Source organism: Filicampus tigris, chromosome 8 (assembly GCF_054856515.1).
Source record: "Filicampus tigris isolate MCC_2025a chromosome 8, RoL_Ftig_1.0, whole genome shotgun sequence".
NCBI lineage: Eukaryota > Metazoa > Chordata > Actinopteri > Syngnathiformes > Syngnathidae > Filicampus > Filicampus tigris.
In genome coordinates this window covers 12,143,178-12,158,801 of record NC_141224.1, presented here as the reverse complement: position 1 = coordinate 12,158,801, position 15,624 = coordinate 12,143,178, and the positions used below count along the sequence as shown (strand labels likewise).

At 40.5% G+C, this 15,624-nt stretch overlaps 2 protein-coding genes across 6 annotated transcripts in view; both read right to left on the bottom strand.

Moving 5' to 3' along the window:
• Positions 1-5,239, bottom strand: part of plekhg4b (pleckstrin homology domain containing, family G (with RhoGef domain) member 4B) — a 40,897-nt gene extending 35,658 nt beyond the window's left edge. For 2 of the 4 annotated variants that reach the window (XM_086038925.1, XM_086038922.1), the window contains exons 1-2: positions 4,184-4,654; positions 3,528-3,668 (exon numbers count right to left, since the gene is read on the bottom strand). The gene's annotated coding sequence lies outside the window, so the exon portion shown is untranslated. Of the gene's footprint in view, positions 1-3,527; positions 3,669-4,183; positions 4,655-4,707; positions 4,916-5,166 lie in introns of those variants that run through there. The other 2 variants (XM_086038924.1, XM_086038923.1) reach the window with 2 other exon arrangements.
• Positions 5,240-6,065: 826 nt separating this feature from the next.
• nkd2b (NKD inhibitor of WNT signaling pathway 2b) overlaps positions 6,066-15,624 on the bottom strand; it is a 34,823-nt gene continuing 25,264 nt past the window's right edge. Inside the window, exons 4-10 of one of the 2 annotated variants that reach the window (XM_086038105.1) lie at positions 11,834-11,894; positions 10,592-10,704; positions 9,298-9,393; positions 9,046-9,181; positions 8,284-8,341; positions 8,079-8,206; positions 6,066-7,141 (exon numbers count right to left, since the gene is read on the bottom strand). In XM_086038105.1, coding sequence (XP_085894231.1) covers positions 6,537-7,141; positions 8,079-8,206; positions 8,284-8,341; positions 9,046-9,181; positions 9,298-9,393; positions 10,592-10,704; positions 11,834-11,894 — 1,197 coding nt within the window. In that variant the 3' untranslated portion in view covers positions 6,066-6,536. The remainder of the gene's footprint in view (positions 7,142-8,078; positions 8,207-8,283; positions 8,342-9,045; positions 9,182-9,297; positions 9,394-10,591; positions 10,705-11,833; positions 11,895-15,624) is intronic. The other variant, XM_086038106.1, reaches the window with a different exon arrangement.

The window sequence follows — 15,624 nt, the reverse complement described above, 5'->3', positions numbered from 1 at the left end:
TTGTTGTTTGGATTTGTATTTGGTTTCAGCTCATGTTGCGTCTCGTTTATATCTTGTCCTGCTCGTTAGGTCTTGTGTTTCCACCTGTGCGTGTCATCCAATCAGCTCCCTCAGTCACAAGTGTCCCGTCCAGGTGTTTCTCGTTGTCTTGTCGGTTTTCTCCCTGGTTTCTTTTTGTCTTTGTTGGTTCATTGTGTTTGCTGTGCCAGTCACGTTTCGTTGATTCGTGTTGGCTCACTTTAGTGTTTTTTGTGTCTCATTTTTGGACTTTGGTCAATTTAGTACTTTTTAATGCCATGTGTCTTTCTTGCCCTTCTTTTATAAGTAAGTTTTTGTGAGCGCTCCTCCCTTGCCTCTGGGTCCAAACTTCCCCACGTGACTTCCAAAATGTAACGCTATTTCATTACAAATGATACCTTTATACGGGCACATGTCGTATAGGAGGTCGGGGGTAGACCAGAAAGAAAGGGGGGGGGGGGGCTGGAGGGATTCAGGAGGGAGAATGATAGGGAGGGCGAGGTGTTTCCTGTTTCCATTGCTCTAATTATACCACTCCCATGGGGCCACGGCCCATCACTTAGAGGAAATTTGTCATTGAGGATCTTCTCAATCCCAAAATGTCAGTTATGCGCACGTCCATCAATGATACATAAGGCACAACACACGCAAAAGGCCCGATATTGAATATTCAGCATGAGGTGATGTCGCCGATTTGTTAAGATCAGATGCAAACTCCCAACATCAACATCTACTATGTGGATCATCCTTAGGAACAAAAATGCTTCTCAATGCAGTTATCCGAGCCAGAAATGCACTGCAAACACGTGACGCATCGTGTACACGGTCATCATATCGCTGCAATTGAGAGGGCCTGTTTTTGTTTAAAGTAACCTTGTGCCACATCTGTTTTTGAGTCGTCACAATAATAATGGCATCCTGTTTGAAGATGCTAACAAGATAAATCGGCGAAATGATGTATGATGTGGCGGTTGATTGATGTTGAGGGCACAGACAAAGCGAGCACGGCTTGAAGCGCCTGTATCACGAAAACATTTTAAAAATAGAAAAACTATTTAGAAACTGCTGGAAGTATATTTTTTTTAGAGTAGAACAAGGATACTGCCCTCCTCTGGTAACAAACTCGCACAGCAAATATTGGCCCCCATGTGAACTGGCTGACCTTCTAGTCATATTCATGGATAACCACTTCCTGCTAAATTTGCCTGGATTTTGTCATTAAAATTGTACTGAAAAATTATTCAAAAAATGCTAAGCAACAAGAAATGGCAAACTTACAACTGACAAAAAAATACATCAAATTTACTTAGCGGTCCTGTCCTTATGTCTTCTCGCACGTTTTCTGTATGTCAGAGTATTATAAATACCTTTTTTTTTTTTAAACGGTGAATGATAACATGAATAAAACACATAATATTTAATCACTGTAAGATTCTCAATTTGAAATCCACTTTTTAGTATGCAGAACAGTTGCTGAGAGAAGAGGTTGGGGGTTGCTCGACTGAAAAGAAAGATGGAGAGAGAGAAGCCTGAAGTGGGGGGAAAGAATCAACTAAGCAGCCTTCATCCAGCAGCTCTCATTGCTTAGCAACCTCTACACCGCACTCACACTGTGTTACAGCGGTACTTGCTTACAATTATCACAATTACACCTACAACACCTGCTTTTCTAATACAAATTTGCAGGATGCAAACATGTCTGATGGCTTTTGCACCTCTGAGTAATCATTCTTTTGCACATGAATGCAGATGCATGCTTGACAATAAACATTTGATAATGTGGAGAAAAAAAGTATATCAGAGGTCACCTGCTACAGGAAGTAAATAAATCTGAGTTAACTGAGTTTTTTTTTTTTTTTTTAATTAATCTCCATAGTTAACGCTTCAAATTTGACAGCCTTAATAAGATATATATGTTTGTTTTCTTACATGTTTTTTCATAGAGTGATTGAAAGTGGGCCAGCCACCATTATTTCCTTATGGGAAATTTTTAAATTCACAAAAATATTGCACATTAAAAGATTGTTTGTTTTTTGTTTTATTCCAGAATTTTAACTCATATTCTTTAGGGCTGCAACTAACAATTATTTCACTAGTCGATTAATCCGTCAATTATTTTGTCCATTAATCGATGAATCGGATTTCAAAAACATGTTTTAATTTCCACGCTTTATTAAAAAACAGAACATTATTTCATATTGACAATGCAGAAAATGCGCAAACATAAATGAATTACAATTCACTTAATAGTTTGATCCTTAATATGTCAGAAAATAGGAAAAAATGTTGATCGATGTTTTCCAAATTAAACAAGGTCTTTAAAAATGTATAAATGATCCAAACTCAATTAATTTGATAATCGATTAGTTGCCGATTAATCAATTAATCATGGCACCTCTAACCAACATATATATATATTATTGTAATATACATAATATTAAACAGAGACTCAGCAACCTTAGTGAGGATAAGCGGTACAGAAAATGGATGGATGGGATGCTTTTGAAATAATTTGCATTTCAATAATCCCACAAGGGAATTTTTTGTTATCAGTTTCACTAATTAGTTATACTTTGCCCTGTTCTTACAATTCTATTAACTCTTTAATTTGTGGTTGTAAAATTGGTTCAATGCTGCGACAAAAAAGGTTTAATAATAAAGAAATAATAGATATTTGACCCCTTTCATCAACAGAGCAAACTCTTTCCAACTTATTGAACCGGTCCCAAATTAGAGCAGCGCAAACACTCTTCCTCTTTTGTTTTGCACTTGAGAGTCAGAATTAGGGAACCATTTTCCCTCCACATTCAAGCGGGGACGCTCAGCTCGGGGCTTAATCAAGTGGAAATGGGAATAGGGGGTTGGAGGGGGCGTCAGGATTGCGGGGTGCAGGGTAGAATAGCGCAATTGTTCACATAAAGGCCTCATGTAGAGCTCACTTTGAAGTTTCAGTTGGGGAGGGCGGGCAGCGTGTATGCAGTGGGGGGCGGTTGGGTGGCGGGGGGCTTCTGTGCTGGGATTTTTACAGTAGCAATACACCATTACTGCTTTTATGCATGGTGGGACACTGCAGGGATGCGAGAATGAGCCTAAGTGTGGCTCGTACTTTTGTGCTGAAAACAGAATAGCATGTAAACAACAGAGGCACAATATCCCATTATTAGGCTGGTAATATTTCCCAATATTGTTCCCTCACATGGACACCCAACAGCATTAACAGTCAAGGGAGATTCCCCTCCATTTGTCCCAGTCCCATACAAGTAGACAGGCTCCCACTGATCTATTATGTTGCAAAGCCTTTCTCATGCATGTCTTGAATGCTCAGAGGATAATCACGTTTCCCTGAGACAGGCTAAGCTGCGCTAAATAAGCCGCACATTGAGGGAGGGAAAAAAGTTGTGCGGGATACAACTATAATGCTGGAAATGTTGCATTGCTGACAAACGTAGAAGAAAGAATCAAGACATTCCACTGGAATATGATGAGTCAATTTTAAGATGTATTCTTACCTCTGTTCTTCCTGTTACAGCAGGTGTATTTCAATGATGCTGTATCCAGTCTCCAAATAGAAACTCACAGAAGACATTTCCACGAGTTGCAGCTTTACACATCTTGGCGGAACTTCTTCAGCAAACAACGGTGAAAAAGCTCTGTTAAAAATAAACAGCAAAACTCAGACTAAACTGCAATGCACACTTGTTGCTTGGTGGTGGATGTCAGAGTTGAGAGCAGCAGGTCCTCTGGGGGTGCACAAAGTGGATATTTGCATTAGATGGACCCTCCCCTCGCCTTTCATAGCTGCCATTGTTTGCCCCAGCCAGGGCTCGGATTCAGTCCTTCACTAAATCCCTCACCACTGGAGCAGGGAATGGTGATTTTTTTTTTTCTCTCTCTCTTGAGCTGCCGGCAATTAACAAAAGACACGTTGATACAATGCCCAACTAGACACCATGCTGCATTAAAAAAATAAAATGACATAGGAGAGAAAAAACAATTATGTAACATTCTTTTTTATGATGTATTAATGAGTATTATTTTTCCTTTTCTGGTGTTTGCACACTTTTGACCATGAGGTGAGTGGCCTATTAAAATAAAATAGTGAAATTTTACAGTAAAAATCCAAATGTATAAAATATACCCCTAAATCATTGTATATGTCACTTACATCACACACTGGATTTGCTGCTCAGCGTTTTTGTTCAAACAAAACAAAATGATACAACTGTGACTATGGGTCGAACAAAATAACGAGTGCCTTTGCTGCCATCTAGTGGTTGAAAGTTATTACTACAAAAATATAATTCGGCTGCAAAATTAGCAACAGTGCAATGACAATATCATATTGAATAAATAAACGCCAGTGGTTCTATCACGCTTTCTGCTGTAACTCAATCCGTTTCTGTTTCTTATTGGCGTTTATATCCTTAAAAAAAAAAATTAGGAACCAACAGTCAAGATACCAAATTAGCATTAACGGCGGCTATCAGCTAGTAAGAAGCTAGCTAATTAGCAGTATAGCGCTATCGTTCACAGATACAAGCGTAATATCACGATGAATCTGTTGATAGCGACTACATGTGAGAATTATTTTTCTTTAAAATTATAATTCTGGATTGTCTGAACAGATAACAGTAGACTTAGAACAGTCTAAGACAAACCACAAAACTAAATCCGTAAAGGAATGCTCACGCTTGATTTCAGACTTGAGTCACCACTGTAGCGGAATGGTCAAACGTTCTCTATTTCGATTTAGTTTACTTGTTAAAAAAAAGAGTTAACTTGTAATTGTAAAATGTCACAGGGTATTTTTTAGGTTGGCATGATGTCAAAACTTCCATTAACACTAAAAGAAGTGCCTTTCAGAAGCACATATCACTGTGTATAATTTTAAGAAAATTTTAATGAACTCCATTCGTTCATTTTTTTTACACCGACCAGTGGCTGGTCAAACCGAGGTGCCAGTTTGTAGCTTGGGGTCTGCAAAATAATTGCAAAGCAATTGTCATACTTTATTAAAGTAAATAAAAAAATACTCCTCCTTTGCTTTGGGTTAAAAAGTGTATTATCACATACATGACATCCGTGCATGAATCTTTTTTTTCCGTTTTTTTAAGAACATACGACGTATGTACGTAAAAGAGCAACTACCTTTTTTCCCGAGATCAGTGTATCTTTTGAGAATGTAGTCCTATTCTGTCAAATCCAAAGATTTGTTTTCCAGAATAGAAGGCGAATTAATACGTAAGAATAGTTCTCACGTTCACAAAATATTACTACACTTGTTAAATTTTGACCGAAGGTCATAGTTGTTTTTTTCTATTTAAAAAAAGAAAAAAAAACTATACATTTGTTACTGTGTATTTACTTTTCTTTTGAAAATAGCAAACTTTTACATTCCAATGGGTCACACAAATTGGTAGAGCTGGTTAACACGCTAGGCTAGGAGGTGTTGCTATGACTACAATGAAAAATAGGTTCATAGATGTCTTTCGGTCTGGACTCTCATCAAATAGGTGAAATTTCGAGAAGACAGGACCAAATGTGGTCAAGTTACTACAGTTGTTGTCACTGCGAATCATCAGTGCCGTGCCCAAAGTCACAATATTAGGTATAAAGCATGACCATGTTGAGGCTTTTGTAACAAAATTTCAGGTTGATTTGATCAGCCTGCTTGGTGCAGTACATTAAAATGTAAAAGATGACATGAATAGCTTAGGGGCCAAAAAAACCTGAGAGGGAACAGAAGCAGAATCTACGCTACCTGCATGGAAGCCAGGCAAGTGAACCACTATATGATCGATGACTAACATGAACTCCATAATGTTTATTATAATATATAAAAGACAAAATACACATATGCATAATTATATTCATGATGACATATGCATATACAATATCATAATTATACAGTAAAATGTGTTTATATTTATATATTTATATATATATTTTTTTTATACAGTACATATAGCAAGATATTTTTTGCATAAAAACTGGCAGTGGTGATTTCGTAACCCCCCCCCCCCCCCCCCCATATTTCAACTCCAAATCCCCCTCAGTCCACAGACGAAGAGGCCTCTGTGAAAAAGCAGCACCTTTTACACCTGAGATCCATGTTTTTTTTTTTGTTTGTTTGTTTTGTTTTGTTTTTGGAGATGTCTCCCACATGTCATTTTGCTTCCAGGAACGGCAACCATCAACAAACAGCATCAGGAGGGGACAAAAGGTGCCAAAGTTCTCCTGGTTTTTGACTTTTTGGTGTGTGTGCGTGCGCGCTGCCGTGACTGAAAATAGGTTCAGCAGTCCCAGCAAAGACGTTTAAAAAAAAAAAAAGTTAGCTGTGCCACACTGCATTTTAGGTGACAAGAACTTTCGAAAACCTTCAGGTCCACTATAGCTGGGGCATCACAATAGAAAAATACATGTGAGCATATTGTCTGTATAGCTTGCACGAGGCGAATACGAAGATCCTCGACTGGGAGTGGTGCTTGGTCCTGGACACTAGATGTGAGCGGAGGTGGTCATGTCTGGTGGTAATGGTGGTAGTGGTGGTGGTGGTGGTGTTCATGGTGATGGTGGTGCTCGTGGCGCTGCACTACAGGAACCACAAAGCCCGGGCTCCCGGGCGGGCCGGACATCTGCTCTCTCTCCTGGCCCGGCAACACCGAGGGCAGGGTGGGCGGCCCCTGGGGGTGAGGCTGCGGGGAAAGAGGCGTTTTGTTCGGGGAAAGCGCCTCACGGGCTTTGGCTCTGACACGTTTGCTGTGACTGTACTGTAGCGGGTGCTGATGGTGGCCGGATGCTTGGATATGGTGTGGTAAGTGGTAGACATCCTGACCTCCGTGGGTGGCTGTGCCGCCGCCATGCAGCATGCTTTGCATGGGAGGGTGGTAGCCGTGACATTTAGTGGATTTGCCCCCACCGCCGCCGTTACTTCCTCCTTTGTTGGTTCCCTTGGGAGATTTCACGAACTGTGCTCCTTTCCCCCGAAACTCTGCGGGGTTGTAACTGTCGCCGATGACCTGCGAGCGCCGCTGGTGAAGGAGCTGCGCTTCTGGCTCGTGGGAGCGAGAGCGGCTCTGGCTCTGGGAGCTCCGACCGTGACTCTCCTGGGGAGGGCTCGTTCCTGAAAGACATGTCAGAGCTTCAGGGGGCAAGATCGTTTTTCACCGCCGCTTAAACACAATGCATCATTGTGCTCATGCTGACAATAAAGCATTCAAGCATGTGTCAAAAAATGTATTGTGCGAATGCTGAAAGACAAGCATTGAATTCAGAATCGTATTTTCATTACCACTGCCAAGTTCAAAAGAGAAAGACAAGAAGTTCTATATTTTGATTGCTGAGTTTTGGTTGGTAGGATTACACAAAAACTATAATACCAGAGACGGACAAAATCAGAGACCATTTCATTAAAGTAGAAGTCAACCCAAAAATGTTCTTTAGAATATGTTCTATGCGCCTCCAATAGTGTAAACCTGGTTTTCTGATTGATGTTGTTTTTGCGGAATATAATTTAAGCAGCAAAATCCACTCCTTTTTAGCGATCTCAGGGGACAGCCATTTTGTCACTAGTGTCGACTGAAAATGACATCACAACTGCTCAGTGCTCAGGTAATGACCAGTCATGGCTCACCTGTTTTTTTTTAACCTAATCCATGATTGGTAGTTACCTGAGCCCTGAGCAACAGTGTCATGTCATTTTCAGTTGACAGCAAGTGGCAAAATGGCCGCCCCCTGAGATGGATTGACTTCTCTTTAATAGCAGTTCTACAGTGTTTAAACAAAACCCGATGCAATGATCAGGAGGAAGAAAGTCTTGATATTCTATGCAGCTAAAATTGAGGCTTCATTAAAGAACCAGCATCTTTGTGAAGTCTGTCAACATCTACAATACTGTATGTTTTTGTTAGTTGTCGGAATTTTGATCAATCTTTTATTACTTTACTCTTTAGGTTGAAAAAAAAAAACTAATCAGTGATATGCGGGGGGAACACTACAATGCAGCGAGCATGTCGAGTTCATCTTACCGTGGTCAAAAGTATGCTTGTGATGTAGCTTACCTTCAAATCTGGAAGTGTAGTTCTCTATGCCAGCCAAATCCAGGTAGTGATTCCTCCTCTCGGTGTTCTCGTCCACACAGTAGTGCTGGCCTTCCGTGGCTGGGGCCTCACTGCTTTGCCCTCTGCTGCTTCAAATACAAATTGCATTGCAGGAAGTGAATAAGAGCACGTGAAATGTGACTTTTGTATTTATCTGCTGACCGACCTGATGTAGGCAGACATGCGCTTGTCAGCTGAACGACCCTCCTCTTGGTGACAGCGATCTGAAAAAGGAAAGTGAAACAGGTCGGAACAAATCACATGAAAGTGAAAAAGGAGTCAGATGTGGAGCAAAACAACAATTCCGCCATTTTCTATATCGCTAATCCCGTTCATGGTCACGGGGAGCTAGCGCATAACATATATAGAAACAGACATCTAGGGCTGCAACTAATGATTATTTTGAGAATTGTTTAGCTGTCAGTTACTTTGTTGGTTATTTGATCGATCGGATAAAAAAACATGTTTTGATTTCCACCCCTTTAGTTAAAAATAAAACATTATTTCAAATTGACAGGGTAGAAAATGCACAAATATTGATTATGATTCAGTTACTGGTTCCAACTAGTAGGCCTGCATAGAACATAGTCTTAAAAAATATATGTCTAGGTTGACTTCCCTCTTGAAATTTTTTATTAAACTAGGTCTTTTAAACGACTATAAAAAAAAACCTATTGATTAATTTGATAATCAATTAGTTGTTGATTAATCAATTAATTGTGGCACCTCTACAGACAACCAATCACGCTCACACTTTCACACCGTAACTGAGTGGGAACTGTACCCATATTATTTGCACCAAAGTCAGTCAAGTGAAGTAGTACACCATTAGTGACTCCAAAACAACAAACAATAAGTAAGAATTCATACAATTTTATGCTCAGAGGCTTTGACAAGATACTATCAGTGTTAGAAATATTTCTCTGACCTGATTCTTTTTTGTGGCATTTAGGCTCCGGAGTGACAGTCAGCTTGACACGCAGCGTCTTGCTTTTATTATGGCAGGAGTGATTGACCGAGGCGTCCACTACGTCATAGATGGTGTGCATCAGGCTGGACATATCCTACAATAACAAGAAAAATACACACTTTGGCTCATGGTCCAAAATTGGTCAGAGTGAAAAATCCAGTAAATAACCACAAGTTGTCTTAAGCTGTTAACTGACTTGAAAACACACACCTCCTTTGTCACTTTGCCACTGTTGTCAAAGTCGTAAAGTGTGAATATCCACTCCTGGCGGTTGTCATCCTCCACAGAAACATCACACTCCAAATCCTGTACATACATCGGATTATGATGAATTACTTCTTAATATTAAGGAGCATACACACTGTTTGTGCTCATTGTTTTTCATTCTGCTGCCAGAGATTTATTTATAATTTATCATTTTATAATAATGCACTACATGCCACAAGGGGGCAGCAAAATTTCTACAACTAAAGGGGGAAAGCCACTGCCCTCAGCATGGTTAGCACACTTTCAACAAGTTTTGTATTGATTTTACCTTGGTGGCTTACAGAAAAAGATTCAACACACTTTTCCCAAATTAAATCTGGCTTGACAATTACAGAAGTGCATTCCAAAACCACATTTGTGTTTCCATTCTTGCATGGGACAAAGAAAACGATTCATGCAGCGCAGCAAGCTATGACCTCGTTTATCAATTTGCCATCATGAAAATTAGCGGTTAGCACGGTAGAGTAGTGGTGAGCACGTCTGCCACTCAGTTGTGGGTTCGGGGTTTCGATTTTGGGTCCGTGCCTGTGTGGGTTTTCTCTGATTTCCTCCCACATTCCAAAAACATTCATTGATTGAAGACTCTAGTTTATCCGTAGGTGTGAATGTGAGTGTGACTGGTTGTTTTTCTATATGTGACTTCTGATTGTCTGGTGACCAGCCCAAAGTGTACCCCGCCTCTTGTCCACAATAAGCTGAGATAGATCCAAGGTCTCATGAGTGCTATAGAAGATGGACGGAGGGGGAAAAATGTGAACAACGTCTTTCTTCAGCTACCAACTTGTGATAGTAGCTTGGCTTTAATAATAGAAAAAAAAAACCCATGAAAACATCTGGTTTACTGTAGGCCTGGTGGAGGAGCTGTGTGAAAAAGGCAGCATACATTTATGAGCGATGGGACTAAGGAGAAGCAGCCCTTTATGGCTCTATAATGTCTCTTTAGCACATGCGGTCAGGACTGATCACTAAAGCATTTTAAACATGGAAGCCAATCCTACATTGTGATTTGTTCTGGAGCAGCACTGTACAGACAGATGTCCAGGCACCCACAAGTCATTCCACTCTTCCTGTAAATAGTTTTAACTGGAGGAACACAGAAGTGGGGCTAAAAAAAAAAAACGCTGCAGTATTAGCCCATGTTGGTTTGATCTGAACCTTCTTCCCCTTGCCTTCCTATTGCTTTTCTCCTAATAAAATAATGACAATAAGATATACTACTGTCACAGTGTAGACTTACATCCAGACTGATTCGTTTCTTCCCGCTTGCTTTCATTTCTCGCTCCCCGTCGTCCGCGTGAATGTATTGAAGATAGTTCTCGCAGCCCTCCGCCTTCTCAGGAGGGAGAGCCACTGTCATAAGAGACACAGTTAGGAGACACACAATTACACACCTTTTTTTTTCTTTTTTTTTTTAACTCATTCAGTGCCAAGGAATTTATTTATATATTTTTAAATATTTTTCAAATGTTAGGGTAAAAGAAGGTCTGAAAATGTCTGGCACTGACTTAATGGAAGAAAGTAAAGGTTGCCAGAAAACACTGAAAATCAATTCATCCTGATCTCTACCTGATGTTCTTTTTCCAATATAGATCGCTTGCTAAAAGGCTGTACTTTTCACAACTCAAATACTAGTTAACATTTAATTTCAGTTGTGAAATGATTTGAATGAATCATGAATTATCCGTCCATCCCTTTTCTGTAGCGTCTTTATTAGTGTCATGGGTGTGCTGGAAGCTATCCCAGCAGATTTTGGGTGAGAGCAGAAATATGCTCATCACCAGCTCTACTCATTCTCATTCACACCATTTGAAGTTTTAGAGACTTTCGAGACTTCAGTGTACCTAACAAGTTTTTGGGGAATGTGGACGGGAGCCATAGTACTCGAAAAGCCGTAGTACTCGAAAAAAACCCGCACAGGCACGGGGAGAAAATGCAGAGATTCTAAACCTTGATCTCTTGACTGCAAGGCAGACATGCTGTCTAGTAGCTAACCGTGCTGACATATTATATTATATACTGTTGATCCACCACATTGCTCATCATTACACAGATTGCTCCTCTGATATTGTTCATTCAGTTCTCCTTGAAGTATGACTTACATTTCAAAAACATGAATATACAACATTATTCTCCTTAAAACTTTGAATTTTTTTTCTCAAAATGTGACTTTTTTTCTTTTGTAAAAATACACAACTCAATTATCGTAATATGACGATAATCTTGAAAATGACTCTCTTTCACCTATTCAACTTTATTGTTGTTATTTTACTACTTTAATACTAATTAAAATAATGCTAATAATTGTATCTCAAAAACATAGATTCGCTTCTTGAAAATATACAATTTTATTTTCATAATATTATGACTTATGGTGTATTTTTTGCCTTTATAGCATGGTCCGAATACCCCTACAATAGTACCCTGGAATTGTGAATTTTTTTTTTCATCAGATTTTATCAGCGAGACCTTTCCAACTTACCCTCAAGGGGGCAGTGTTGATCTGCGAGGTGTCCTGCTTTCATATGCCCATTTGGAAACTCCTGAGAGGAGAAGAGGAAGATCAGAGACGTAAGTAAATCTAGAGTTCAGACCTCAGACACAGAGAAAATAAACATTTCAGGCAAAAACATTTCCTCGTCAGATGTGTGGAGTGAAAAAAAAAAAAAACGGCCTACACGGACGGTGCTACGGTGCGGCCAAACTTTGAAACATGTGCACCACACTGATTGTGTTTCACTGTCTAGGATACAAGCAAGCGCAGCCAAGCATTTAAGATTCTTCCCAAGTCTTCAAACGGACCCTTGCATACATAAAAAAAAAAAAAAAAAAAAGATGAATATGAAACTGCAATTCATCTTGTGAGCGCTCGCTTGGCCAAGTTTGCTTCTCACAGGAAGTTCTCAGCGAGGAGAGTTTGATGAAAGAGGCTAAAAGTTAAAGGAAGTTTGGTTACATTGCCCATTCAAGGCTCTGAGCAATGCGTGTATTTATTTTGAACGGGGAACAATAGCCAGATGGACATTTCGTTATTCTGTCACTTCAATTAAGCGCAAAACAAAGTGGTGCAAGGGGCACAGCCGAGGAGTGCTGTCATATGGGAATAATCCACTTCCTACACAAAACAGAACTGCTCCACATGTGTTAATACACACAAGCACACACACTTTAATCACGCCAGGATTGTGGAAACAATGACAATTAAGTGCAGCACAAGCCTTAAACCGCAAGAATTCAAACAACAAATGATTCATCTTATTTACGTCATGTTCGCTCCTCTGAGCTGCCCCGCACTTTGAAATCAAATCTGCAGCTTGACTCAAGGAGGCCCACTGCAAGGAGGCAAATAAAAACCAGATAGATGCTCGAAAAACAAAAGAACTGCATGTACTGCATGCGATTTTCAACATCTGCATACGTTTAGGTGATCGCCCCCCGCCCGCCCGCACCCCACTACCACCACCACCACCCCTCCTCACATCTCCCTCCCTCCCCTTCCTCTCTTTCTCGGAGTAATGACAGCAGCAGGGCCTGCGGTTCTATTTAACAATCTCAGAGAGCGTGATTACTCCCCACTTCACAGGACGAGTCCTCCAGCTTCTAATCTAGCCCTGACCTTCACCACTGATGGGGGGGGGGGGGGGGGGGGGCGGCGGGGGGTTGCAGCGGAGCAATCTCGTTTCAGGGTCAAGGTTTGAACCGCCGCTGCAAATTGGCCACACGAGACTTTTGGGGAGAAAACGGCAAAAGATTGGGAATGAAGCCTTGGGGGATTGAGGGGGAAGGTAGAAGAGGGGCGAGAGAGAGAGGCAGGAAGTAAGGGAATAATAAAGACAGCGAAGGCATAAAGTAGGATAGGGATGATAAGAGGAACAAAGATGGGAGAGGACCAGATACCACAAGAGGATGTGGTTTGCCGAACAAGAGACAGATAGGGACTATCTACTGCTTAATGGGACCTCTGCCTAAGAACTGGAGGAGGTTTTTTTTTTTTTTTTCTCCACAGCCTGTAAGTCTTTTGTGTGATGTTGAGATGACTGGTGCTGCTCCCTCAGCCCCAAACAAGTCTTTAATCACCACACACTGTACACATCCTTCAAATTAAATAGTGAGTAAAAGGCACAGCAAACACATCTTGTCCCTCAGGGGCCGTTTTACACGACATCCTTTTCAGGCCTTGAAACGCAAAGGTTTGAAAATAGGTATAAAAGTACAGTTCTTGTGCAAAGTGTGCATTTAATACACTGTTAGAATGTCCAGCAGAGTTACTCACTTAATTATAAACAATTATAAAACCACATATAACTGACAAATGGGATTCAAAAGAAAGTTGGTGGGCATGTGTGCAGTATTTCATTGCAAAGTGACAGTTATATTACAGCATTTTGAGTTATTTTTGCAGGTCTGTGTATAGAGATTGTAGACTGTAAATGAAACACGCACCATTTCCAATTCCCGAATGACCCGAGTAGGAAAAGCCGTTAGAGTGCAAGCGAGTGGTGTTTTCTTAACAATTGCATACTGCAGCATTTTCAGCTCCGTGTTAATTTGTTACTATCTGGTGAAACTTATTTCAACTGTTTCTACTCTGTCTAGTGTACAACGCGGTTGTGATAAATATTGTTGTAGTGTGTGTAACGGGTCTTGAGCAAAATTTACATCAATTTACTACCCTGCTACAGTATGAAGAAAAGGTGCATTACGTACATGGCGTCCAATTAGAAAAAATCCACACAAACTGCAGGGGATTCTCAACATAATGGTGAAAAAAAATGGCGTCACGCTGCAAAAAGAAAAACTCTGGTAGCAGTCCTTTAAGGTCCCCCCGACGCCCCCCCTCAGGGCTTCAGCTCTATTCCACATTTTTAGAATTGCGTATTGTGTATTCTACCGATTAGTCCATCAATTAACTGAGAAATTGGATAAAAACTGAATTTTGCGTTATCAAACACAATAACATGCATGTGAGGTGCTAGTAATATGTTGTCCACTTGGAATTGCCATCCTGAAGTTCTACTGTAGTATCTGTGACTGAGTTTGTTTGGCTTTAAAAGGCGGGATCTGGCCTGGTGGGTGACGTGGGTGTCGGCAAATGAGTGTAGGGGTAGCTAGCTGTTAACTGGCTCACTCGTTAGCATGTCTATGTGTTGAGTGACTGCGTTAGTTGTGGCCATCGCCATCAACAGTGGCATTACAATATGTTCTAACTAGCGATGGTGGGCTACTGCATATTAAATTAGCTAACATCGGTACGTTACCTTCTGTTGGCGATTGTGGATGTACTGGTGTGGTATGCATTGCACTTTATCTTCCTTGTTAAGTGTGAAATGATATTGACTTTGGACATTTTCTTATACGGACTCTGTCCTCCTGGCTTGCTGCCATCGCACCAATTTATTCCTTGGAGTGGTGTGTGACTGCTGTAACATTACCCAAAGTGGAAAAATGCAAAGCTTCAAAGCAGATTTTGCATCAACCTTTTTTGTAATCGAATTGTTTGAGTTTATCAATGAATCATTGCGGCCCTATAAGAAAACTCTTTCTTGCGAATATTTACACTAATTATGACTTCATAACCGTGTTAGCATAGGTTAGCGATAGGCTACGGTGCATTTCAACTTATGTACAAATCACTGCCGACTTCTGAACAGAACTCCTTCCCAAACCACAACCCACTGTATGCCAAAAAGGGTGTGAAGTTGAAATTGGTGCACATGCATTTAATGTTATTTTAAAACGGTGACAACGTAAACAAATTGCCTGGCATTGATATTAAAGTGTTTCCCTGCATATTTGCGATCTGCTACTTGTGAATTCACCTGAAAAATGTATCTACAGGTATTTTGCGCTTGGGCCAAAGCCCTGTCTACTGTAAAAGTAGTGCTTGAACGCCACCTTTTAGCATTTTGGTGCCAAGGATTTATGTTGAATTGAATGAGGAGCTTCTTCTTGACAGGACTGTTGTGTTTTTATAGTGACATTAGTGGCATCATGTCATTGCAGTTTTAGTCCTTTTTACAGGTCCGTCTGCACAAGGATAATTTGAACAATGCCTTAACATTAAAAAAAAAGTTTCCGTTTTTACTATATCATTGTTGTGTAAATGAAAGCCCTAACGAAGGGTGGTGCGAGAGGGAAAGTGAGTTGTTCTGCACCTCTAAACAACATCAAAGAGTTGTCTCATGCCCTTGATAGAGGGGATTGTCATGAAACAAACAATAAAGCCAACGTGCTCCAATTAAAATCGAGGTTCGAGGAGATGTAACGTCTCGC